At 40.3% G+C, this 27,540-nt stretch overlaps 2 protein-coding genes across 2 annotated transcripts; one reads left to right on the top strand and one right to left on the bottom strand.

The window, feature by feature from the left end:
• Positions 1-10,359: 10,359 nt before the first annotated feature.
• Positions 10,360-27,141, top strand: ccdc17 (coiled-coil domain containing 17). Its single transcript, XM_071917309.2, has 15 exons — positions 10,360-10,551; positions 10,940-11,080; positions 11,640-11,708; positions 21,532-21,655; positions 21,847-21,985; positions 22,537-22,653; positions 22,745-22,878; positions 23,489-23,611; positions 24,194-24,408; positions 24,575-24,654; positions 24,968-25,189; positions 25,405-25,540; positions 25,785-25,871; positions 26,398-26,508; positions 27,022-27,141. Exons 1-15 carry the CDS (start codon positions 10,360-10,362, stop codon positions 27,139-27,141), a joined length of 2,010 nt encoding a protein of 669 aa, XP_071773410.2.
• Positions 12,960-18,201, bottom strand: LOC139920692 (stonustoxin subunit alpha-like). The gene is made up of 3 exons (XM_078285858.1): positions 18,142-18,201; positions 16,351-16,449; positions 12,960-15,439 (listed from the first exon to the last, which is right to left on the bottom strand). The coding sequence occupies exons 2-3, from the start codon at positions 16,439-16,441 to the stop codon at positions 13,647-13,649; spliced, it is 1,884 nt and encodes a 627-aa protein (XP_078141984.1). The 5' UTR covers positions 16,442-16,449; positions 18,142-18,201; the 3' UTR covers positions 12,960-13,646.
• Positions 27,142-27,540: the final 399 nt, after the last annotated feature.

The raw sequence follows: 27,540 nt of genomic DNA, 5'->3' as shown, positions 1-27,540 counted from the left end.
GAAAAACCTTCCAAGATGTTCTTCACATGTCCCGAAGAAACTATGGATCTTCAAAAAGTCATTTTCCAATGCATGGTTAATGGTTTAACTTGGTCCCCAGGGTGATGACACAAACAGTGTGATGATTTTGTACACATGCAGGACAATATCAGCTGTCGATTACAGTAAAATACAAATAGTGGAATATATACTGTATATAATATATAAATAGTGGAAACTCCAGGCCAAGCCAGCACAGATATGCACAAGACATAGTGTACAGAAGGAAAAACCCGCTGCTGGAGTCATCACTGACGATTTGGAAACACACAAACAAACAAAAGGATTGCTTGCTTTATCTTATCTTTTATGTCAATAATCCATACTCTTCCCCATATTTATCACCAATACAGTTAACACGTTTAAATTGTCACCAGTATACATTATATAACACAAGTGTTTATATTCTATTTCATTGCTTTATTGTTTATGGTTTTTAGTGTTTCTATTGCTTTTTATATATATTACTTTTTATTAAATTTGTGTGCTTATATTCCATTTGTCTATTCTCACCCTGCTGAATCCTATTACCTCTGACCTCATTTCCCCACAAGGTTCAATAAAGCTTGATCTTCTCTTAGGTGATGTTCCCACTGCTGGACCCTGTTCAAGTGATGGGCAGATGAAATCAAACACACCTCAGCTAAGCAGCCCAAATATTTGCAACTGCTTTAGACTATTAACTCAGGTCAGCTAGCCACCACTGCATGCCATTGCCAATTAAATTGCTAAAGCTCCAGAAGGACATTCAATAAGCTAATGTTGCCAGGCAACAAAAACAGATCTGTCCTCTATGCAGAGTTTTGGATGATATTGCTTAGCAACTAAATTTGGTTGCAGGAAGTAAAAACTGACCCCTCAGTGATGCATGAGTGTGTTACATTTTGGGGCACAGGACTATGGGCAGGACTTTCCGCCGGATTAATGATCGCCTTCAGAAATACACTGTAAAACACTAACAGTCTTACTGGATATAGAATCAAAAGCTATTCACATCCTCTGTACAGGAAACAGCTGTGGTATCTACACCACAGCATGGATCAGGCACCGTCCTGAAGCCAAACAACAACTTAAAGGAGTATGAAACCTTAAACTCATTTGTCCCAGCTGTCAATGTTCATAGCAATTTTATTATGAAACACATCCACCCTGATCACGATGCTTTTTTCCTGGGTTTTCTCTGCAAATCCCAGCTCATTGTCCTCAACTATAGCGGCTGAAAAAACGAAAAACCGAGTAGTGTCGTTTTGGTTTACCCTCACCTGCTGAGTGGGTGTTCCTTTTGTGGGACAAAATGTGGAAAGCCCAGCTCCCCCCAGATCAGTGTCATATTGAACCGAGATCAAATTATGCAACTATCTGCGTTTTATGTAACTGCTGTGTCTAATACATTTGTAGCTGTTATAGAAGTCCGTCTTTTTACGTGCTTTCTGCATCTGTGCCACATCCCAGCAGGAAAGTGGATGTATTTGGAGAATAATGTGGTGCTAATGCAGGATAGCTGCCAGATGGGGGACTTGTTCAATGGCTGAATCAGTGTGTATTGTGTTCTGACCCTGACCCTGGACTGCGACTGTATAAGAGAGCACCTCACCTCACAGAGGCAGGGTCGTTACTGAACTTCATTAGATTTGATTGCAGCCAGTTGGAACAGATCCAAAGAAAAAAAAAAAGACATGGCAGTGTATATGCCTGTGTGTGTGTGTGTGTGTGTGTGTGTGTGTGTGTGTTTGAATCAGATGGCATCTTCCCATCCAATTTTGTGATGTTATGAGTTTTACTCAGTTTCCATCCAAGCCGAACTCTTCAAGACAATATATGACTACATCCAACATTTACATGGCTAAATAAAGACTGAACATTTAATGAAGAAGCTTTAGAGATGGCAACCAAAACCCCAAATATCCATCCCTGGTACTAAAGCAGATTCTAACCAAACCTCTACCAGTCAGCCAAACCAAGACTCCCCCTCCCTCCCCTCTGACCAGGAGAGATACTGAGGCTTACCAGGGCTCAGGAAACAGGATTACTCTAATCATACTGTATGTTCTGTGTGGCTAGAAGAATCCCACAGCATTGGGGCTTCCCAGTGAATCCGTGGGCTAAGGTGAATATCATGTACTTGCAATGTTGCGGGCTCAAATCTGGCTCATGGACTGTCTCATCCCCTCTCTCTCTCTGCCATCTTTCCTGCCACTGCTCTGCATACTGTCTAATGAAGCAGAAATGAATCCCAGAGCTTTGTATCTGCAGTAGACGGAGCTGTGAAGATGAGATGTTTCCTCCTACGCAGGCAGGCAGACAGGCAGCAGCTCTAGAGACTCAAACACCACTGACTGTACTGTAACGCCATGGAATATCTGATTAACTCTCACTGATAGCAAACTGTAAGCCTGCAGCCACCATCTGAGCTGTTAGCTAGCTGATGTTAGTATAAGATTCAATAGATTTATATCTGCAGCGGGGAGATCTCTTCAGAGTTGATGTTTTGCTCTGTGTGCAGCCAGGCAGCAGGTAAAACCGGTAAGGGCTGCCATGTTAGTGAGCCTTGTTCGGGTTGACTGGGACCAGATGGAGCAGAGTTGTATGAGTCAGTAACATCAGGCTGGTTGGAATAAAAATGACTAAAGATAATAAAAGTGGTGGTTGGAATAAAAATGTCTCCATTCACCGGGAGTGTGCCACAGGTAGACAGAGAAAGCAAAAAAAAAATCCTACTCAAATATTTATTTTAAATGTATTACAAGTTCAGCAAAAGGTATCTGAGAAAATATGAGAGAGGGTTCAATTTTCTCTTGCCTCCACTATGAACCTACAGTGGAATCCAAGATAATATAACTAGCCTATATGATATATAATATAATATGCTAAAGAACAGGGTTACTGTACTTTTACAGTCTCTATTAGTTTTTCTTATTTGTTGTCAAATTTGATTTTCATTTCAGTTTAGTTAGATTTCAGTCAGTGTTTGCTGATTTTAGTTTGGTATTTAATTTAAATGTTTCTTTTTTTCAAATATCAGTGATCATGCCTGTGCGAGTGTGATTAGCACCTGCATCCTGACAGAAATTGTCTTTGGATAGACGTAGTAGATATCAATGTAATGACATAATTCATATCTGGGACCATCATGGCCAGAGGATTCTCTCTACATGACTCTTAGAGTATGGCAATTGTCAGAGGACTTAAACTGAAAAATAATTATAATTAATCTTTATTTTATTTCAATTTTGAAAGCTTACATTTCAGTTTTTATTTTTTTCATGAATCTAGGTTCTTGTTTTATTTTGAGTAGGCTAGTTATTATGAAAATAATTTCAGTTTTAATACAGTAATCATAAAATGTGTTTTTTGTGCTTGGTTTAATTTTTGTTTTAGCTATTATATTTTTACTGTGATTTACAGTGATGAGTTCCTCTATACCTCAAAATGGCGATGAGCTAACGGTAGCCTGCAAGTTTTTTCCTTTTCCCTATCTAACATCTTAACCACTGGCTAAGTGTTGGAAAATGTGAGCAAGATACAAACCAGGTAGGTACTTAACTCAGTTGAACTCAAGTCTGTAATGACTGTAACTCAAGTCATTATTATGCTACTTAAGGTCTTGTTTGAGTTGTTTAAGTTTCAGAGTTGTACATGTTTTAGTCTTAGCAGAGATTGTCAATATGCGGCCTCTTTGAGCCTATACCTGCTACCTGTATAGCTAATGCTATGGACCGAAAACAACAATCTACTGGACAAATGATGGATTTCTGTATGTCTTGTGAGTGTAAACTATATATTCATAATCAGGTGATGATGATGATGAAAACCTTTAGTTTTCAATGTTGGATAAATGTGAAATATGATGCAAAAAAGGAAACTATTTTTTCCATTTTTGCTTATAGAATTTTATGAAAACATTTGAGCATCAGCAACTAGCTTTACAATTCTATAACTTTCCATTCACGTGACAGAAGGGGGTCCGTACTCATGAACCAAGCTCCAAATAACACTGTTTGATCCTATGGGCACCTTAGAAAGACCCTTGAAACTGACCATGGGAAAATTGTCTTTCACAGGTCAGATTTTTCAGTATCGATGCTCTGAAAATCCATTAGAGTTCACATCCACAGCTGTGCTCCATGCAGTCCAACCCCCACCTCACAAACCCCATCAAGAAGAAAAAGCACTCCTGACGGGGTAAAAGCTGTGGTTTACCACTTAGCGGTTCAGGAGAAAGGACTTCCTGTAGAGAAAAGTTTTCATGCCTGTTCTAAAAGAGCCGAAAAGTGTATGAGCTGCCCTCAGGTGGTTGGGCAGAGGACTCCCCAGGCGAGGGGAGGGGGGGGCACCCGAGCAGAAAGCCCAAACCCCCCCATTCCCCCATGGTGCAGAGCTGAGTCCTAGAGGCATGGAGGAGCAGGCTGTTTCCTGACCTGAGGTTACTAATGGAGGTTTGGGGGGGATCCTGGTGGCTCAGCAGGCTGGGACACATGCTGTGCATTCACAGCATCATGGGTTTGAATCCAGCTCTGTTGCAGATTGTCTCTATCATATTTCCAAAGCAGAAATATATTTAAAATCGTACCGGTAACAATCAGAGGTTAGGGGTGAGCAGTTAGTTGGGTGCTGGTGTGGGTGCTCAGGTTGTTCTCCAGCCCACTTGTTAACTCACATAAGAACAAATTGCCATCCCAATTAAAGCTCTTTAAATTGAGCTGGTATTAAAATTGGGATCAGTGTGCTGCAAGCTACACAGACATATGAAGACACAGACAGATTCCTCCACACACAGCTTGCCTTGAAATTGAGAAGAGGCCACAAGCAACAGTCCATATGTCTTTCTAGGTTACAGTAGAAAACAGAAAGACACGCTCCTCCATATGCACAAACAGTAGCAATAGCAGTTCTGGACTAGTGGGACAGCATGATGCTGCACAGCTATGGCAAGAGCCCTGATACAGGGAAATAGATGGGACGTTATGTAATTAATACTCCTCCTCCTATGCAGATACAGTAGGCAAGCCTAGCAGTCCTTGCCTCAGCTGTAACCATAGCTCTGAGATGACTAACACATCTCATCTATTGCCCAGTATTTAGTATATGTCAGTCATTCTGAATTGGCTCCTATTTTCCCATATAGCCTAGCAGCCCTAGACTCATCCCCAGCTAAAGCCTTTTCATGACTGATACTGTAGAATACATGCAATGTAATGTTACTGATGTCATTAATATAGGTTTTATACAGTAATACCAAACCCCCCCTGTAATGCCACGCAGCATGCAGACAATCTCTCTCTTTCTTTCTCCCTCTCACCCACACACATACACATACACAGTACAATGTGTCAAAGCCCAAAGTAACCTCCGTTTACCTGCTATCAGTATCCCAAGATTCACAGTGTTGGCAAGGACAAGTGACTGGTAAAACCGAGAGAGACAGAGAAAGTGGTGTGGGGCTCTTGCTGTCAATTCCCTTCTTCGGGAATCCTTCCTTTCCTCTCCCTTCAGCCGGCTTCTTCCCGCACACCAGCTTTCATCCTTCCAGCGCAGACAGCAGGAAGAGAGCAAAGGAGCCAAACGTTTAAATAATTATCATTCCTCTTGCATGTCTTTTTTCCCTTCCTTCCAGATTTCTCTACAATCTCCGGGGGAAGCAGGAGCACCAGTGATACACTGCCGCGCGCTCCGCCGCAGGAGTCCGAACGTCAATCACACAGGTAACCTAGGAAACCGCTGAGCCCGCCCCTAGCCAATGCTGATTGGTCGGCGGACGGAGAAGCAGAAGTCACAAGTCGTCACAGATCCACAGATGGATACCAAGAGCTCTGGTGGGATCATGTACAGAGCCAAATAAACAGTAGTGGATTGCAGTACTTGTGAACTCTCTCTCCCTCTCTCCCTCTCTCTCTATCTCTCTCTGCCATCTCTCTCTCACTCTCTCCCTCTCTCTGACTTCAGAGCCTGCCGCTTTATTTTACAGTTGCTTAGCAACAGACTGGTGTGTATGTGTGAGAGAGTGTGTGTGTGTGTGTGTGTGTGTTGCAGAGAGGGAGAAGTGATGTGGGAGAAGGAAAGGAGTTCAAGTCCTCAACTCTCTCTTTCTCTCTCTCTCGCCCTCCCTCTCTCTCTGTCAGAGGTGTGGATGGATGTTGAATATTTCAGCTCTCAGCAGCAGTCTGTCTCAGTATTATGGAGGCTGTTGTTGCTTCAGAGAGGCCTGCTAGGCTGCTAAATGCACCACCAGGGGTTAGTTAATGGGGAATGAGAGGGAATGACACAAATTACAAACTACATCCCCTCAGTAGACTATAGAATTAAAGGGGAGATTGAGGGGAAAGCAACAACCCTTTTGTTAAACATACAATCAGGGGCTTATGTCATTATGACTAAAAATATAAGTCTGTTGTGATTCACTATTTCAAACTTTTCAGCCTCAAAATACATACATGCTAAGCTGTCATACGCTGCCAGTCCTTGTATCAAAACTACTGACAATATGGGAGATAAAATAATGTTTTCACTCCAAACAATGAAAACATGAACAAAGCCTGTAATGGGGCAATACAGTTTCAACAGGGGGTGTCATATTACATTAACAGACTGGGGCTCTAAACAGCACCTCATCCACTCACCCTCTATACTAGACTGTTATCTCTCTCTCTTATTATGCTCTCAAATGTACTGACACACTGTGCTAGAAGGACATCTCTTAAACGTCCACTGACACACTGTGTAACGTCCATTTTAAAATGTATAACTGACAAATTGGTTTTGGAGATTCAAAAATATGTTAAATCACAGTTATGGTCTGTTGTTACACAGTGGACAGTTATACACTAAGTGAACTTCTGGATGTGACAATCCCTTGGTGATATTAGGGCAGGTCGAAGCAGTATCTGACTCTCTGATGACAATGGAAGTATTGGTGTTGATATTAGCTGAAATTATCCAATTCTTCATTTTATCTTCAATTACAGGTCATGTACTGTTTTTAAACACTATACAGTCATACGCTGGTTAGAAGTGTTTTATACTGGTGAGATCTTGCTTCATCCGTGTCTGAATACTTTCACATTCCCTGATTCTACAGTTTAATCTCAACTTCAGTACTTTACACTTTTACTATTACAGTTGATATTGTGGATAGATGGTTTTGTATTGGGTCTGATCAGGGTGTAAGAATAAGCGGGTAAAGACTGAGTGAGTAAATGAATGAATTGTTTTGCAGTGCTGAGAAGTTTAACCGGGTCAGTATACCTTTACAATCCTTATTGTTATACTATATTTAAACCTCGGCTGTGTTTACCACAGAGAGTGCTCTGTTTTCAGCATCATTGCTGCATTGCTGAGAAGTTGCCACAACTCTGTTATCACTTAATGCTGAAGGTACACACAGCTGTCAGCAGGGGGCAGCACTCTCCAAAAATACAGCAGGAAAGAGAAATGGAAATACAAGTAAAAAGTAAAGTTTGAAGGTGAAGATTAATGGTTTTAGGGTTTGTTTTCAGAGCTGCATAATTACATTCACTGCAACACTTTCTTAGATATATTCAGTGAAACATTGGTGTGTGGTTACTGTATAAAGTGTGTACTGTGGTCAGCCTAATGGAATTGGATATCTGGAGAGATGAAAGACTGTGCTATCCAGTGGGGCCAGGCACTCTTTCTCACACAAGCTCACTGACTAAAGGCAGCAGTATAAAATAAAAAGTAAAAGTATAAAAATCAAGTTAAACTTGCCTGAAATATAAATTTGTGTGTACTATATGAGGATTCAGAAGCCATTTGATGGGTCATAAAGTAAATTCAAAATTCAATTCAATTAAAAAAATCCAGTGATGACAGCTATTGTGTTGTGGTTTCTGTGTCTCTGCAAAGTAGTTGGATCTGAGAAGCTCCACTCAACTGTACTGACCTGACAGTATCTGTCCTTGTAGAATCCTGTACCAAAACATATACAGCCAGACCTCCATTACACAGTTCTGTGTACTTATACACAGTATAATCTATGTTACCAAATAGGGGCCAGATTTAGTCTCCAGCGTGGACTCTTCAAAGGTATGTTGTAAACGTTTAAATATAGGCTAGACTAGAACACTACAACTTTTTTCAGGGTGGCTCCATGGTAAGCTGTCACGCCATCCTTTGTTTGTTGGGTTGTTATTTCATTAAGGTTATATTATTGTCTGTATCCCAGCACTATAAAAAAACAAAAAAAAAACAGGGTGAATATGCTCACTGAGGTTCACGCACTTTACTGCCGCCGCTTGTGACCACATGGAGCCAGACTTCCACTGCACAGCTGCGGTCAGCCTCAGACTGTTCACTCAAGGGTGAGGAAAACATCAGGCAGTCTGGGGGAATGAAAGGAAAGGCTATGAGGTTTATCCTGCTACACAGTGTGTTCAATGGGATGTTGCAAATATTCAAATGAAATGAAATAGAGGAAAACATTATATGAGCAAGTGTGGATCAAAAGTATTTGCAAATAATTCTGGTTGGAGTAGATAGCTATGGAGTATGATAGTACAGAAGTTAATGTTAAAGTGGATAATATTGGTGCCATGTTGGAGTCCCTCCATCATCAAAGAGACCTGCCTGCTGCCATAACCAAGGGGATTCCATCACTGGACATCAAAGAGAGGCACTCCTCACACACAGTCCATAACACACATCTGCTAGGAGATGTTCACCCTGACTTGGGCCCGAATCATCAAGTCCTTTCACACTGTCATTAAAGGGGAATGCCACCCATTTCAAGAATTCACATGCTATTTCTGTACCCCACGACAGCTCAGTCAATATCTGTGAACTTGTACTCTTTCCTAAAGCAGTAATAACACAAGTGAATTCTTAAAATGGGTGGCATTCCCCTTTAATTCAGTCAAGAAGAGGGGAGTCGGACGCCTGATGAGAGCACTTTGCTGCTGTGTGTCAAAGGACATACATCCAAACATAACAATACAATATTACTTCCATCAATGTTACCATCACTGCCACCACCATCATTAATACTATCACCACTCCTACCACTGTCATCACCATTACAACAAGTAAGAACAAAATTTTAAAATATTCCTTTTATTGCATTTATTTGTCTTAATTCAAGGTGTACTTTTCATGTCTACTTATCCTTTTTTTTTTTTTTTTAAATCAGTTCTCTACGGTGATATGAAGGCAATTTGTCCAGGCGATTATTTTTCTGTTCTATTCTCTTGAAGTCTAGTCTGGCCTAATCTATCCTATTCTGTTATAGCATTATTTTATTCTCATGTACACTTTGTACACACATCTGTGTGTCTAATTGGGGACATATGTCGTGTTAATATGTGTTGCTATTAACAAATGTCATGTAGTTTCACAAATGTGTGTTGTCCCTGACTTTTTTATAGTAGTGTATAGTAGAGTATAGGCCTAGTACTGGGTCTTTCCAAAAGAGGGCAGTACATATAAAAAAATCATAATTGCTCCTACAGTGCAATCAATAAAAATTGCTCCTCAAGCTTGTTCTAGGTTCCCTCTCCTACTTAAAGGCCTACATCAAATGTCCAGTTACAGTTTATTTATGTGTGTACAATGCCTGCTGATAATCATGTAGAATATGAACACAATAAATCCTTCTCACACATTAATTACATTCTCTGCCATTAGTTCAGGGGGCGGAACGTGGGCCAGCAGCTACTTCTTTCGTAAATCACCAGTAGTTTTTAATTTTTTGATTTCTGTTTCTGAAAAGAAAATAGAATGACCATAGAATGACCCTTGAATAACAACTCTGAATAGTTTTGGGAAACATTTGAGAGTCTCCCACCCCAGTAAACCAGAGGCTATCCCACCAGTCAAATCAACAGGGCTATTGCTATACAGACTATACGCTAATAGATGAGGTACTTATGGTATATATGGTAACACAGGCAGGAGTAAAGGCTAGTATGTTTAGTACAACTCTCCACACCCTTACAACAAAGTCATTGACATGGTGACTGTTGCCAACAAACATGGGAGCAAGCCGCTCATTTATCATTTGTCACTTGTGGAAGCAACAGAAGTTAGGGATAGAGCCAGACATGTTTAACTGAACCTTCTGTCTTGCAAAGGAATTTTTCACAGGACATAATCACATTTTTGGACTATTGTGGAACATGCTAATCTAACAAAATTTCTCCTTTTTTTATAGGCTACTAACCTCATAGCCAATAGTATTTTATTTCAGCTTTAAGTTTTCTTAGCTGTTCTTCCAAAACAATTTAGGGACCCTTTTTAATCTTCCTGCAAGCCAACTTGGGTCCCGACCCAGTTTTTGAGAAACGCTGGCCGCAACCCCAAACGGAGAAGATGGAGTTGAGTTGTGGAGACTGTAGCATGGTGTTTCACTCCATTGGGCTGCTTGAGAAACACAAAGCGCGGTTCTGCATTGGGAGTGACATAGGGCACTCTGGGGTGCCGAGGCAGAGCTCCAAACATATCATCAGAGACAATGGAGGAGGTTTCCACCCTAAGCAGACAAGAACACCAGACCTTGTACAGGTGAGCAAGTCATACTGTCCTAACTAGTAGGGTAGAATGGAGTAAGCTGAGCCTGTAGGTCAGATGAGCCACCCCTTGTTTCTAGGCAACCAGACACAAAATGAATCATGTGATCACAGATTTAGGAAGAGTAATGCATTTCCTTGAATCTGGGAGGAGAGCACATGCATGGAGGAAGTGGTCAGAGCATTCACACAGTATTTCAATGGCCCAGGTAAAGATGGCAAGAGTGAATTCTGTTTAAAGGTGAATGTTCTCTCTTTCGCTCTGAATACTAAGGTAGAGAGTAGAGCTAGTTGGTTATATGTGGCATCACGGTAGTATTGAGTGATAAACAGATGCAAATGGACACTTGTGTCTTTGTGTGTGTGTGTGTGTGTGTGTGTAGCTGAGAGGTCAGCAGATACACCAGCAGCAAAGGAACATCAGATGGCGGGATGTTGATGCTGAACCAAAGCCAGGGAGAGCAGAAGACCAACCAGTGGCCAGTCAGACAGAGAGCGTCGCCCTGCAAACCCTCACTGATGAGGTGCCTACAGCTGCACCCCAGCACCAACCACCAACCAACCAAACTTCATCCATCCAGCACTACAGCTGTGCCCACATCCAAAACACAATATAAAGTGTCACATATAGGCATTGTTTAGTTAGTAGTTTTAGATAGAATACCTTATACTGTAATATGAAGACGGTTGTGTCTGAAACCTTCACTAAGAACCCAACAGGGATAAAGGGTTCTGGGTTACTTTTTGTGTGTTACCAGAATTATTACTGTATGTCTTTGAGAAGCTCTTTGTGTATTTATTTCACTAATTAGCATCAAATTTCAACCTGCATTGCATGCATTTGATGATGCATGTTTGAATATCATTATATCAGTCAATACACATTTTAAGAGCAATGTCAAAACGGAGTAAGCTAAAAAAATCATCAGCATCACCACAGTACATCACCTTCCTCACCTAGATATAGACATAATAAAGGTACAGTTCCAAGTGGTTTCAACAGTTATCTCTCAGGAATAAATGAAGCCCATATGTTAAGTATGAAAGAAATATGAACTCCAGCCTCTCTCCTCTGACTTTCAGTTTCACAAGTTGAGGATGTCCATTGAAGAGAGTCTGCCAAACTGGACTAAATGGACCACAGATACTGAGGTGAGCTCCTTGTTTCCTCTGTCAGTCTCTTTTCTCATACATCCTCATCCTGTTCTCCCCCGCTATAACCTTCTCTGAATGAATGTCCCCTCTACCTTATGCCCAGACCTCTTGCCACCCCCCGTCAATGAGAAAGCAATTCAAACCCCTGTATATAGATTTGTTGAGATTTAGTTTTTTATAGGCTTACCTGAGATATGCCACTGTATTCATAGCCATTGTGGCCCTGCCATTAAACACAGTTTGATATATATTATAATTAAACAAACAATAACGTAAGTGTATTGTTAATGTCAAATTAATGAAGGTTACACATTTGTATTGGTTGAACATACATTTATTTTCATATTCAAACATTAATAAGGCTCCTTAATTGGTCAAATATGTATATCCAATCACAGTTCACGGAGTATAAAAAGAACATGGTAACGAACAAAGTGTCATTAAGGGTAACAGCGAAAAGAGGGGACACACTGCGCCCGAGGAGAAATATTGTCTTAAAGTTATTTTAAGGTTGGTTTTTTTTGCTCACTATGTGCAATTTCATGCTCCTCTAGTATTGAAGATCTTTTTAGTAAGTTATGTAGTAATGTAGTAAGTAATTTTACTGCCGGCTTCCAATTTCTGATGGTGTTTTTATCGTTATTTACTACTATTGTTACTGGCCATCACTAATAGTTTCTGCCACTTCCCTCAAAACTGGCTCAACTTCCTCCTGTTAGAGGAAACATGACATGACATGATCAGCTCTCAAAATATCATCCATTAATATTTATGATACATGGCTTGGATCAATACTTGATTCTGATTGGCTGGAGGGTGTGGATTAATTTCAGATAACCACATGGCTCTGACATAGTGGTCCTTATCACTGTTCTAACTTTCTTATGAACTGAATATTTCTGCGTACAAGGGTACTAGTTACGAGATGGGCATCACTCTTATATGATGGCACCAACAACAGCAAAACCAGGAATATGTTTATCTTAGCTTTATTAACTTTCTTCATCATCTAATCACCTGAACTCTGCAGCCTGTATCCCCTCATTTGAGGCTGATCCTCCTGCCTCAATGTGGCTCTGTTAAATAGAGCAGTGCATGTATTCACAAGTCAATGATGGCTGTCTATAGGTAACTTTTAAATGACTATATTCAGATTAACACAAAGATAATATATCATTCACCACTGCAACATATTTAGCTAGCGTTACAGTCAATCAAACAACAATAGATAGCTATACATATAAGATGGATCATGCAATAATGAAAATGACATGTCTGTCTAAGTTAAATTCACTTGAACACATTGTTATATCACTCACATTGGGTTGAAAATAAGACAGAATGTATAGTTTCTTCTTTCTTCTATAGTTTCTTCTTTCTCTTTTTTCAGAACACAACTGAGTTTAATCTGAGCAGCTCCGCAGCTCAGATTAAACTGTCTGCACTTGTTATTTGATTGTGCGTTCGTTTAATGTGGCCTGGCTTCCCGGTTGGGTCGAGTTTTTTGTTTTTAAGCACAGTGATTGCCCCGAAGGTTCAAACACCACCCAGCCAGCAAACTTCCCACTGAGCACTAGACGTCATTTCAACGTTACATATGGTTTAGCTCTCACATAGCCCAGGATCTTTTTGGCAATGTATAGCCCAGTTTTAGACCAAGCGGTAAATACATTATTACATATTTAATGCATAATCAGCTGTAAATATCCAAAAATATGCACCAGAGAAGTACAAGAAAATGCTTTATTTTTGTCATTTACACCAGAAGAGTAGTTTAAGCCTTAAGGCATAGACATCTAGTAAACTTTCACTTTTAAACCCTAGTCTCATTTAGCCTAGATGTCTATAACCATTTAGATGTCTTTTGCTCAGTGGGTTTGGTATCAAAAATGAACCGAATCAGTTGTTATGCTTTTTATTTATTTTTTAAGGGATTTAAGAAAACAAGACAGATGGACTCCTGCCTGGTGGCCATGAGATCTGGCTGACCGATATCCCTGCTATTTTGGGTTCTAAGGTTGTAATGGAACCACTGACTTCACTGGCTGGCCCTATACCTACTGAGGACACCGCTCTGTATCTGAACCTGTACTCTGTGTTAGGAGTCAGACTGGACACTGTGACTTCTTTGGCTTTCGATGCTGTCTTTTGTTGCCAACTACTTTCTCCATTGGCACAGTACTCAACCAAGTAGTGGGTGACATCCTCCGCTCCAAATCGTGGAGGGCTAATCTTCATTGTCACACTGTTGCAGGTTTTGTCATTTGCTAATAGTGTTTCAGGCTTTGAAGGCGGCTCAAAGTTCTCATTGACTAAGGAGCCTTCTTTATAAAAGTGGATACTTGCACCCTTTTGCATCTCATTTGTTATACCCGCTGTTAGGAAGCGAATGTTCTTGTTGTCCTTGTTGGCCTCTGCAAAATCACCAAAGAGCTTTGCTTTTTGCCTCATTGCATCAAGTACGTCCTTTGAAAAGTACCATTGTTCCTTTTCTAGATCATGAGTATAAGTGATTTCTTGAGGACTCTCTGCTTTGGGTGTTTCTTTTAAATAGTTTGATAAAGCTGAGAGGTACGGTTCAGAATTTCCCAGTGAGGGGAAAGCAAAGCACACAGCCTGCTCTGCACTGAGGATTTCATAGTCAAGCGCATTTCGAGATGTGACAATGTTGGTGTTTTTCATCTTGTCAGTAAGAGATTTTAAGATGTTAATTTCTTTCTCTTTACAATCAATCCACTCGCTCTGGATTTTGCTGTTGAATGGAGAAGATTGTCTCTCTTTCAGGAGCTCTGCAAGCACAGCCTCCTCTTCCCTACCTCCCCAGATTAATGGAAGTTTCTCTGCCAGAATCCTCTGGTATTTCTGCTTGTACTCAGAGCACAATTCTTTAAAAATTCTCACCTTTTCACCAATCGGTGGGAATTGTTGGCCTGTAGGGCTTTTCATTGCATCATTGCACCTCATTTCCATCAACCTCAAGGAATCAAAGACACTCGTTGTTTGGTTGATTATTTGAATACTTATCTGATGGACAGGTTGAGCAGCAGAAGAATCTAACCTTTCCAGGGGCATCAGCCAGACCTTCATTGGTACAGCATTTTCTCCATTTGCTCCCAGTAATTTTGGAAGGCTTTGGTAGACTTGTATTGCATCCAGAAAAGACACAGGATTGTTCTCAAGATAAAAGTCCCCATAGAATTTGCAGGAGAATTTCTCAGCACTTGAAATGTCTATGTCTTTTCTTTGCTGGGAAAATTCAACTTCCCCCGAAAGTTTGGGAATCTTCGTGATCGCCAACTTCAGATTGAACTCAAATTCGTTATGATTCTCCTTTCCAGACAACTCACGGTCAAATACAAAGAAGGCTTGCGCCCCGTATAGAATGCCTGTGACTACATGTGTTGCTATTCCTTTATCAAAAACATACGGATGTTTCACATTGTCTCTTCCAAGATGGTTCATTGACAGTTCCTGGAACTTTTTGGTAGTTTTGTATTTGAGTGTTACTCTGGCCTGATTATTGGAAGTCTTACTATCATTTAGGTATTTAAAAGACCCCTCAGCCTTTACCAGTCCAGAGTAGACACTTGCCTTCAGAGAGCCTTCAACATTTAATGCTGAAAATTTGTCCTCATTTGATTCAGATGTAACTATCTCAAAGTCGCTGTTGGGATGGGATGTTTCTCGTATATTCTTTTCCAAGTCATCACGGTCCCACAGTGTCATGCCTGCAACAGAGGGGGAAAAAAATCAAGTTCTTACTTTTATTTCCATAAAGCCAGGATGCAGTTCTTTTCAATAAAGTTAAAAAACAAATAAAAAAACTCAAGTGAACTACATTTTAAGTGAAAGCAACAGAGCAGAACTGAAAAAGTAAATGACTACTGCCAAATATCCCAATTACATGGCAGAAAACACAATATACATGGTGAAGGAATTGCATAATAGGCTAATATCTAATTAACTACTGAGGTACGCCTAATCTAAATTAGGCCACTTTCTACCAACAATTCAAATCACATTGTTTCAGGAAATGTTGGCGAAAGTAGACAAAGCTCCTTGGCTTAGACCCAAGAGATAAGCACCTTGTCCAACTTCATCCTTTTCGGCCTGAGATAGATTACTATAGATATATAGTAAAACGTAAGTTATGGTAATATTTATCCAACTTCGATTAGCAAATGAAACAGTGGTTATATGCTGAAACGTTTGGACATATGACTAATACGTACTAATTTTCACTCTAGTTTTAGCTTGGAGACAGTCACTTTCCTTTTTGTTTGAGTTTCTGTAAGTGACGCTCTTTTCTTTGTTCAGCCATGGTGGCTATCGCTGCTCATGCTAACTACCCAGTTCTTCTTCTGTTTATTCCAAACAAACTGAAAATATAAAAGGCATCACTTCCTGTGTAGCAGAGGATTGTTTCCCAGGAAAGACCTACCAGACACCACAACAAATGTAAAAGCTTTCATGAACTGGCTATAGGTTGAATCAATGTTGTGTTATATCAATCAGATAGAGAGAAGCAAAACAAACATTTATTTATATGAAAAAGTTGTGGATTATGACTTTAAATAGTGAATGTTTTGGATGTTGCTCAGTTGCATTACATTTAGTAGCTTTACATTTAAAACCTTACCAGGGATTAGTGAGTGTTTGCGGCAGTCGTACAGCATCCCAAGGGTGAAAGGCCGGCCAAGCGCTGGCATCTCTAATGTCTTGCTGTCCATCGCTCAGTCTGTGGTGGAGAAAACAAACAACAGTATACTGTATTTGTTCTATGCTAGTTTGTTTATACTTGTTATACTTGTCACTTTGTAAAGTTGCTGCAACACAGCAGAGCTACAGTGAGGTGCAGAGTAAAATAATGAGGTAACCACTGCTAAAAACAGCAGATTCAATGTCAGTGAGATAATCTCACCAGTAGGGCTGGGCGGTATCACTCATCGACTTTTTACGGTATATCGATATATTTTCAAACGAGATATAGGATGAGACAATACCGTTTATATCGCTATAGTTTGATGTTGCATTAAAATACATAACCCGTTTCTTCCCGTTTCTTCCGTAAAGCGTTTGTGTTTGCATCTCTCCTCTCTCACACTCTCCGAGCAACCCCGCCTCCACTCTCCCTCTGCGCGCATGTGCAAAGTCACCAGCACAACAGGGCTACTGGGAGATATGTAATATATAATTTATGGATATATTCGTTATTATGTTATTAGATTATTATACGTACACTTCTTTATTGACTTAACACCTACTGATAGGCGTTCTTACTTTACTTTTCTTGTTCAGTGTTGTGGCACTTTTTGTTTCCATGGCACTCTGAATTATCTGGCTGCTCGTCCAGTTGATGCTTGAGTAATGTTCACTTATTTTACTGTTAAACTAACTGTAAGTTGCTCTGGATAAGAGCATCTGCTAAATGCCTATGTATGCCTATATAAATGGCATCTATATATACATATACAATATCTATATGTGACAGTTTTCCAGATCCATTCAGCTTGACATTCATACAGACACAGTATGTAGCACCCAGTAAGAACAGTGAGGATTCAGGTTAGTAGTTGTCAGTAGTTCACTTTCCCAGATCCTAGTGGGAGCCTCTTTGCCTTCATGACAAAGAGAAAATATATTGAAAGATATTTGACAGTCAGTTCCTGTAGATCAAAGGTCAAAGGCACCAAACCCTTTCAGAGTAAAAGCTTTTGGTTTAAAGACAAACTGCACAGCAAAATTGACCTTTTCCAGCTGAAAATTGATGTGTTTTTGTGCTATAGTCAAACCCAATTCCCCCATCTGCATCATTAAAGTTTAATCAATACTAATCTACTGTGCACTTTCAATAGGTTATAATAGAAAATTTGAGCTGATTGCTCCATCTAGTGGTGCATTTCCCTTCCTGCAGTCTTGAACTAGTGAACTCCCACTAGTGCAGTAGTGGAAACACATTTAGTAGCAGTTTGTAAATGCATTGTGAAAAACAGATGTGCATAATGCATGTGCATACAGGATGTAAAAGAGATAGTAAGTGACTGACTGAGCTTGAGCATTCTCTCTTCTACCAAAATAGTAATGATAGAAGAAGAAGGACTGGAAGAAAAAGAAGTACAAAAAGTACTATGTAGTATGATATATGATGTAGTATGTATATGTAATATCTGTATGACATTTATATATGATGTTTATATATATATGTTTATATATGTATTTATAGTATATATAGTATGTAGTATAGTATATTATGTATAGTATATACCAGTTATGTACATATATGATGTATTATAATAGATGTAGTGATGTAGCATGTATATGACATGAATACAATATGGTATGTTAAGCCCTTTGAGACATGCTTGTCATAAAGGACTATATACATAAACATGACTAGACTAGACTAAAAATAATAATACAACTTTCGTACCGTCTCTGTCAGCTGCTGTGATAAGTCAGGGGCTTCAGGTCTTAAACAGCATGCGCTTCCCTTTAATGGAAGATAAAATTAAACTGTTGTTAATGTGTTAACTTCCCATTAAACATTTACATAGTAACAATTGGCAGCAAATAGTGTAATAATTCTGTTAACGTAATAAATTCCCCATTAATGTAATTGCAAAAAACCAAAGGGTAGGATACCTATCATTAATGTGCTCTGTTCACCACATGGGCGAAAGTGTCCCGCAGCAGACTCTCATTGGGAGACGTGAGTTCGATTCCCGGCAGGGACGCTTCCACAAAATTAAATGTCGCGGGCCGGTTAGACTCTGGTTACCTGTTAACGTATTTTTTTCACAAAAGAGTTGTATTACATTAGCAGTAATGTAAATGTAATATGGTACAGTATTAATATGGTACAGTATCACTACTGTGTACAGTATCAGTAGGCTACTATGGTACAGTATTAGTATGGTACAGTATCACTATGGTACAATAGCAGTACTATGGTACAGTATTAGTATGGTACAGTATCACTATGGTACAGTAGCAGTACTATGGTACAGTATTAGTATGGTACAGTATCACTATGGTACAGTAGCAGTACTATGGTACAGTATTAGTATGGTACAGTATCACTATGGTACAGTAGCAGTACTATGGTACAGTATTAGGGTACTTTCACAAACTATAGCTACAGATATAAGTAGGCTGTTTTCCCGTTATGTAAAAACAGAATGCTTGGTGCGAGTGTGTGTGTGTGTGTGTGTGTGTGTGTGTGTCGATCTCTACTGAAAACTCTCAATAAAGGCAAAACCCGCAAAAATAATAATATACAAATTGGTTACAATAGGTTACTTTCTGTAACTATATTTAGACTAGGGAATGCATTCAACCAGAAGAAGAAAAAAAAAAAATCCGAATTAATGATGAATGACGAATAATGAATTTCATTCCGAGAAAAGATCTCAGAATTCTGAGATAATGATGTTGGAGATGATGATGTATGCTTGTAGAGATGAACATGACGCAGCTATTTCTACAGCAGAGCGAAGACAGTTTTACATCTAGTATAAATGTTACTTATGATACAAAACAATAAGGGGGGGGTGTTTGATGGGTTTGTTGATCTTTCAGTGCTGGGAAATGTTTCAATGAAGAGAAAAATATGTTAATTTGATACAGAATATTCAGTAACTACCTGTAGGTGAGCGCTCATTGCACTTACAGATTAAAAACCATTAAACCTATTTGCAGATAACACAAGTAAAACATCACTACTGGTGCATGCAACATTATATTTCAAAAAACAAAACAAAACAGCATGAAATGTTGGGGAGAGAGGTACTTACAGGAGAATAGTCTCTGATCCTGTGATCAGAGACTGCAGTCTCGTTCCTGTCTTTATAAACTGTCTGCATAGAGAAACTCCTCCTCTGGAATGAGGAGGGACCGAGAGTGATGCTGCAGTTTCACAAACTGTGGCTGATTTCTTGGAAATGGTGTGACCTCCCCTCCACAGTGTAGGCAGGGCTGATGATGAAATCTGACCTGTTAAACAGCATTGTATGACTGGTCATTTTCAATATTTCATTTCATTTAATTTCAAAATGTCTAAAAGGTTCTATTTTTTCAGAAATTATTAAAAATGATTCCCACTGTAAATCAATAGGAAGCCAAAGCGGGGTGTTGGCATATGATGCAAACTAACAAACTGCATATTATGATGTAAACAAACTGCATATCATTATGATGCAAATCAACAAACTGCATATTGTTACGATGCAAACACAAACTGCATATTGTTATGATGCAAACCAACAAACTGCATATTATGATGTAAACAAACTGCATATCATTATGATGCAAATCAACAAACTGCATATTGTTACGATGCAAACACAAACTGCATATCGTTATGATGCAAACCAATAAACTGCATATCATTATGATGTAAACAAACTGCATATCATTACGATGCAAACAAACTGCATGTCATTATGATGTAAACAAACTGCATATCATTACGATGCAAACAAACTGCATGTCATTATGATGTAAACAAACTGCATATCATTATGATGCAAACAAACTGCATGTCATTATGATGTAAACAAACTGCATATCATTACAATGCAAACACAAACTGCATATCATTATGATGTAAATCAACAAACTGCATATTGTTACGATGCAAACACAAATTGCATATCGTTATGATGCAAACCAATAAACTGCATATCAATATGATGTAAACAAACTGCATATCATTACGATGCAAACAAACTGCATGTCATTATGATGTAAACAAACTGCATATCATTACGATGCAAACACAAACTGCATATCATTATGATGTAAACCAACAAACTGCATATCATTACGATGCAAACACAAACTGCATATCATTAAGATGCAAACCAACAAACTGCATATCATTATGATGTAAACAAACTGCATATCATTACGATGCAAACACAAACTGTATATCGTTATGATGCAAACCAACAAACTGTATATTAATATTGTTACAATGAAACCAACAAACTGCATATTGTTATGATGCAAACCAACAAACTGCATATCATTGCAAAATGCAAAATGAATCAGTCATAGGCATATGATTGATAGGAGTTTGGCACAAGCCTTGATACATAATATTATTACAGCTATGCTATGAGTCTGCACCAGACAGAACAAAGAACACACAGTCCATAGCAAAGCTGCAGATTTCCTTCACAATTTCACTTTCTGTTTTCAGGGGCTTGTTTCCAGGAAATGTCTCCCATGATGTAATCTAGGTCTAATAGCATTCAGTGGACACTTTAATCCAAAGCACGTCAAAGAACCACGAGTGCATACATTTTTAGTATGGCTGGCCTCACTGGGAATCAAACCCACAACCTGGCAGTGTTAGTCTTACTCAACGTGATCAAAACCCATTCCTGCAATACAGGCTAGACCAGACTATATTTAAACAGCATTATGAATGCGAAAAAGGAAAACAAAACAATCTGAATTCCTTTTGAAAATGACATTTGAAAACTTTGTCCAATTCTGTATTCAAACTTCATAATAACCTACTGATTTTATTCTTTCAAATGTCTTGGTCCTGGTCTGTATGGGCTCATGAGAAAACTTGATGACTTAATTAAACTATGTACTATAAGTTCTTAAATTATGGATTAAGTCATAAAACAATGGGTTAAAATGGGTCACAGGTCACTCTGGGAAAAGAGTGGTGCAAGACAACAGTATATTTTAATGAGGGTAGATCTGGGTAAGAGAAGAAAATATGCTCTTTTTTGGCTCCGGGGCGTAAAATGTTGACGAACCAATGCTTTCCATGTATACATCCATTTCTAAACATGGTCCTCAGGTGTGTGATCGTCAGCTGGGTCGCAGTGAGAAACTGAAGGAGATGAGGGAAATGGCGGAGCTCCATGAGCGGCAACTGGCTCAGATACATGCTCACAACCAGCACCTGGAGCTGCAGAGAGAGGGTGAGGAACAGATGCAATAGACTGCTTGAGACCTTGTAGGCCTAAATATCTCCCGTCAGCCAGGAGAGACTCCTATTTATTAACATGGAATCCTTGGCTGAGAATTCGTCATCTTAATTTTACGCTGGACGTTTATGTCAGAGATGTCTTTGAGCCAGCCTTCTTTGTGTGTGTGTGTGTGTGTGTGTCAGAGCTGGCCCGTCAGCTGGGTGTCCTGTCTGAGCAGAGCAGCACCAGCCACCTGGAGAGTCTGCTGACGGAGCTCCGAGAGCAGGAAGAGAGGAACGAGGAAACATTGCAACAACTCAGTGAACATCTCCGCGCGCTACAGTAAGTGTGTATAGGTGTGGGCGTCAGTGTGTCTGTGTGGTGTGTGTGTGTATGTGTGTATGTGTGTGTGTGTGTGTGTGTGTGAGAGAGTGTCAGGAGGAGCGACTTGCAATAAGTGAGCAGGTAGGAGTTCAGTGTCTTGCTCAATGACAACTGCTGATGGACCAATATTGGCTGTTGGATTGGGGTCAAATCTGCAATTTCTTTCATTGTGTATGTGTGTGTGTGAATTATGTCGGTAATGCACTTATACAGATAATACTGATAAAGATGTACCCATTGTAGAACTCTGCCACCAAGAGGAATAGTTTGTGAAATCAGATTTTTATTCTTTTCAGCCAGAGTACAAAGAATTACAGCTACCAGTTGATTGAGAGACACAAGTATACAGTATGTTTCAGTATGCCTAGTTAGTTCTACATTACAAAATCTAAGGTAGAATAAGCTGAATTTGGTAATGTGTGTTGGGGGGCTTCTACCATGAATGCCACAGTATGATCCTTTTTAGATGATCTGCTATGATATTGTTGTTTTCTCCTTTGTTTTTTCAGCGTCAAAGAGATCTCCGTACCTGCTGATCAGCCAGACCCGGGCGAGAAGAGGGAGATGCATCATGCCACCTTTGACCTCATGTCCTCCGTCGCTGGCCCTCTCTCTACCCAGATAAAGTATTGGTTATCAATATGTGAATATGAATTTACCCTACTCACCTGCCTGGTTATATGAAGGTAAATAAAGTCAAGTCTCTCCTCGGTCCAGAGCTCTGCGGCTGGCATACATGCAGTCGGGTGGGTCAGATCCAGCCGTTGTGGCCCAGATGATCGACCTGCAGGCGGAGGCCCAAACTCTGGAGCAGCACCAGCCAGGAGCTGGAGCTAAGGCCAGGAGGAAGAGTAAGAGTCAGAGAGCAGATACAGTGGTCGTCATTGTAGAAGTGCTCATTGGAGCCTGTTGTTTTTCAAATGTGATGAAGTAGAGCTGAATAGGCATATTGTAACAAAAATGGTCTCTCATTGTTCCCTGGATTTGTTTATTAAGTTCAGCTGGCTATCACAGGTGCAGTGCATCTGACTTCACCTGACTTGAACCAGACCTGGAAGGAAACCAACCTCTAAATTTAGAATTAGGGCGTGGTTAGAACTTACTAACCCCCACAACAGAGAAAAAAGCAATCCATTTGATAGATAAAATGTCTTCAAAGAGATGAAAATAATCTAAACAAAGGCTATCATTTGTCTAATTCAAAGGCTAGGTTTTCAGTTAGATCGATAAATAATTAAGGCTGAAACAGAGTAACGGAATTGTGAAGGTGATTTTTATTTTTGAGTGGAGAGAAGCAAGAAACATGGGAGACAAAGAGAGGGTATGACATACAGCTAAGATGATGAATCAAATCCAAACTCATCTCAAGTACTTGGTACACACCTGGGACCTGTTATGACCCAGAACTGAGGGTAAACTGCCTCCTGACCACGAAACATAGTCTCCTTTCTCTGTGGCCAGAGGTGAAGCCTCCTCAGCGGGGTCAGAGCTGGGAGCTGCTGGCTGTGGAGCAGGAGAACCAGAGACTGGAGGAGGAGATCCTCAAGATCCAGCTGGCCAGGGAGAGACACTGTGGCCATGAAGGTTGGACAATTCTCACAATAAAGCACGGAGCTCCTGTCTGTACTGTGGTTCCATTTTTCATAAAATTTGTCAGAGTTCATAAAAGCCAGTTCCAAGTAGTTCCACAGCATCCAACTGGTTTAAAAATGTAGTAGTTTTTCAATTTGTTAGAATAAAAATTAGTAATTAAAAACTCTAAAGGTACATGTTTATATTGATGAAATGTGTGGAACCACTTGGAACTTGATTTTATGAAATCTCTGCCCTAAAACAGTTAAAACACTTCCTGGAACAATGGTGGAACAGGGATGCCTCAACTGAATGGATCATATAAAGCATACATCTACATCTACATATACATATCAGCCTCCTGGATTGACCTGAGCACCTCACAATGCAACACACACCAAGGACTTATGGTTCATTGGTCTTGTTGTGAAATGGAAAAGGTGGGTGTGTTGCACCGTGGGCCAAGGAAACAATCCAGGAAGCTGGCATGCTTTATACATATACCTACAGATTGAACACTTCTGCATGTAATAGGCCATAATATGCATAGGCAAGTAGGTTCCTTGTCTTAGTGTGTATTTGTGTGTAATCCAGCAGCAGTGAGGTCAGAGCTTCAGCTGATTCAGAGGGAGAGCCTCCACCACATGGCCAGTCTACAGGCGGAGATGGAGAGTCTCGGCAGGGAGATGGAGAGAACCAGAGAGGCTCCCAGGCACCGCAGAGAGCCCCCTCCACCCCCTCCACCACTCCCATTCCCGCCCCAGCCAGCACTGCATCCCCTGGCCCACATTCATGCACCTCTGGCCCTGGTACACACTTTACCACTGCAGCTCAACAGGTTTAGAGGATGAAACAGAATATGTTTTTTTAGTCCCAAGAAATATGACACTTGCTTTCAATCATACCATTTTGAGTCCATAAATGATTGATTTGTGAGTCATAACTTACTGATAGTGTTTATGCCATTGATTCCAGGCCAGGTCCTGCTTGTCTCCACTGGGGAGACATGTGGTGGACCCTCTGGACTCTCTGGGGCCGGCTCCCTATGACCCTGCGTCAGTTCAATCCTCCACACATCTACATTATATCAAGCAGACCATTTACACCTCTAAACTACCTCTAAATCTAATTAAAATCTAGCTACACATTGAGCTCACACCAAGCAGTTCATTGCATATTTAAATCCTAAATCTAAATAGCCCATATATACATATAAAAAAATATTTTAAAGTCCACAAATTATCCAGGGAACAAATTCATTTCTTTCTTTTTGAGCTTCTATTCAGTAAAAATCTATTCTGTTTTGTTGTTTTCTAATCTGGTTTAGTCTATTCTAATCCATGTGAATGCTAACCCCTTGTTTTGCAGGGCTGGTTTTGTGATTTTCTATGACCTGGTCCTGGGAGTTGATGCCACCCTGAAGGCGCTGCGTCTGGTGGCAGCTCTCTTCTTGGGGGGTCAGGAAGTGGGACGTCCGACTCCGCTGCCCCCTGTCCACTGCCAGCTGGGATGGGCACTGCCTTACGCCCACAGCCTGAGCCTATCCCCTGGAAACTACGCCCCCCTGTCAGTCAAACAGCCTGTACCCAGGTAGGGACATCACCAAGAGAGGAAGAGGTGTAATAGTTATCATCTCTAGCGTATAGCATATAAAAACCTGCCAGTAAAGTTTATTATCCAAAGAAGAATAAATTGTTGATATGGCTCACCTACACGCATTACACTCAAATAGAATACACATATGGGATGCACATGTATCCACTCTCCAGAAAAAGAATATCTACTCTCAACTTTTCTCCCTGTAGGATGCAGCCGTCTCCCTCCCTCTCTCTGGTGGTGGAGGTCCAGGCAGCAGGAGGTCTTGATGTTTACGGCCAGGAGGTTCACAAGCTGGTGTCCCGGGGCTGGGCACGACTGGAGCTCTTTGACCAATACAACCAGGTCTCTTTGCATCTGGAATTTATGCTGGAATCATAAAAGCCTTAACTTAAAAAACTTGACTTTTATTCATTTAAAGCTAACCTGTCCTTATAATTATGTTCATCTTCACAGTAAATTAGGGAATTTATTTTTAAGTCTAAAAATTACCTCATAAACTGACCGTCTGCTCTTCTACCTCATATGATTGTTCTACTCATATGCCTCATTGTCCCATAACGTTTAAACATCTGCCCTCTACCTGTAGCTCCACAGTGGCCATTGGAGGGTGCCAGTGTGCAGCCTGCCTGTCAGACCCTCTCTAAGCCCTGGCCAGCTCAACTCTGTACCCCAGGTATAAAAACCTCAAGAGTTATTATGTGCATATCCTTGTGCACATTACTTGCTGTATACATTAACCATAAAGCATACTTATGAAAAGTTATATTCAAGTGGTGATCTGAACGTTGTTGAAGAGTAAATCATCTTTTTTACAGTTACATCCCCCTTTAATTTGAACTAATTTGAATGTTTTACCTTCTCTATAAGACTGATAACACTATGTACCACATAGCATTACAATGTTATATACAAAGCACTGTATGCATTCTTAGATGTTATATATTTCACTGTCATGCAGTGAAATGAAGATATTAAATTGAACTTGTGAGGACTGTTTAACAGATCTCATTAGGAAAGGCTTCTTTTATCCTCCCTGATATATAACGGGGAGGATTTTTACTTTTAAGTGTTAGGGTTACATATACAGTGGTGAGGATTGAGGTTTGAGTTAGGAATTAGGGAATGCACATTACTAGGAATAGTAATGTCCTCACAAGTATAATGAGACAAGGATGTGTGTCTGTCTGTGTGATCTTGAGGTGGGCAACATGGAGTTGTGTGTACGCTTGGTCAACGGCCGTGATGCGGACGTGCAGACCCTGGCAAAGCCTGACCCCAGCACCACCAGCCACTATAAACACCCTGCTGTGGTAAGCATGGTACTGTTTGTTTCAGGCCAGACAGTCTGGTAAGTCTGAGGGCCTCGAGGAGTTTCTGGAAAAGTAAAAAAAATAGTGAAATTCAGAGTTATATCAAATCAAATATCACTATGCTAGAAGTTAAAACAATAGGAGTATGTTGAGATCCCCTACACTATATATAGTTATGAAATTTTGCACTTCAATTATGCATAATCTTCTCAGCAAGGGATCCCCCGGTCTAATGTGAATCCACTTGGGGTCCTTGTTGATGATGATGTCCATAAAGATACTTAGTGGTCCTCTGTAGTTCAGTAGACAGAGAATGACGCTTTTAATACCAGTGTCCGTGACTGTCTCTGCTGAGACTATCATCCATCACCCATGGACTGGTGGGATATTACAATTTTCATCTTTGCAAGACTGTATGTCATTTGGTGCTGCTTTTACACAAGATTTTTTAATGTGTTGTTGTTGATGTCTGATGTCTAAATGCAAGTGCCTTCTCATCCTGTGACTGTCCAGGGGAATCCTGCCCTGCCCATTTCCAGGCCACAGCCCACCGGAGCCAATCAGCTCCTTTCTCTCCTGCCCTTCACTGATCACCAAGACCCTCCCCCCATGGAGGAGACCAATCAGAGTTAAGAAATACAAAAATGGGCCATGCCGTAAACAAATAATCTCTACAAATTCAATCCAGATGTTGCAGTTATCTGCCCATTGGATCGATCTAAATTATCAAGAGTTAATTTGAGATTCTTCTTTATCTCTTCCACACCTTTGATGATTATTGTGTTTGACAATACTTTGGCTTATCATTTTAAGCCATTGTACTCAGCAAGGCACTTTTGCTCCAGTGGAACTGCTCAATGGCCAGTCGTGCATGACTTTGGTTATACTGGTCAGCTCCCAGTGGCCAGCAGTGGAAGGCTGTGGTCAGTGGCGTGCACAGACTCTCTAAGGGGCAGGGGAAAAAATGAAAAAGGGGCACCTTCTGCCAGCACCAACCCCCAGTGTCTCAGTGCCATGGACACTTTCTGAGAA

This window comes from Centroberyx gerrardi, chromosome 9, assembly GCF_048128805.1.
Source record: "Centroberyx gerrardi isolate f3 chromosome 9, fCenGer3.hap1.cur.20231027, whole genome shotgun sequence".
NCBI lineage: Eukaryota > Metazoa > Chordata > Actinopteri > Beryciformes > Berycidae > Centroberyx > Centroberyx gerrardi.
The sequence above is the reverse complement of the archived record's forward strand: the minus strand, read 5'-3'. Positions and strand labels throughout refer to the sequence as shown.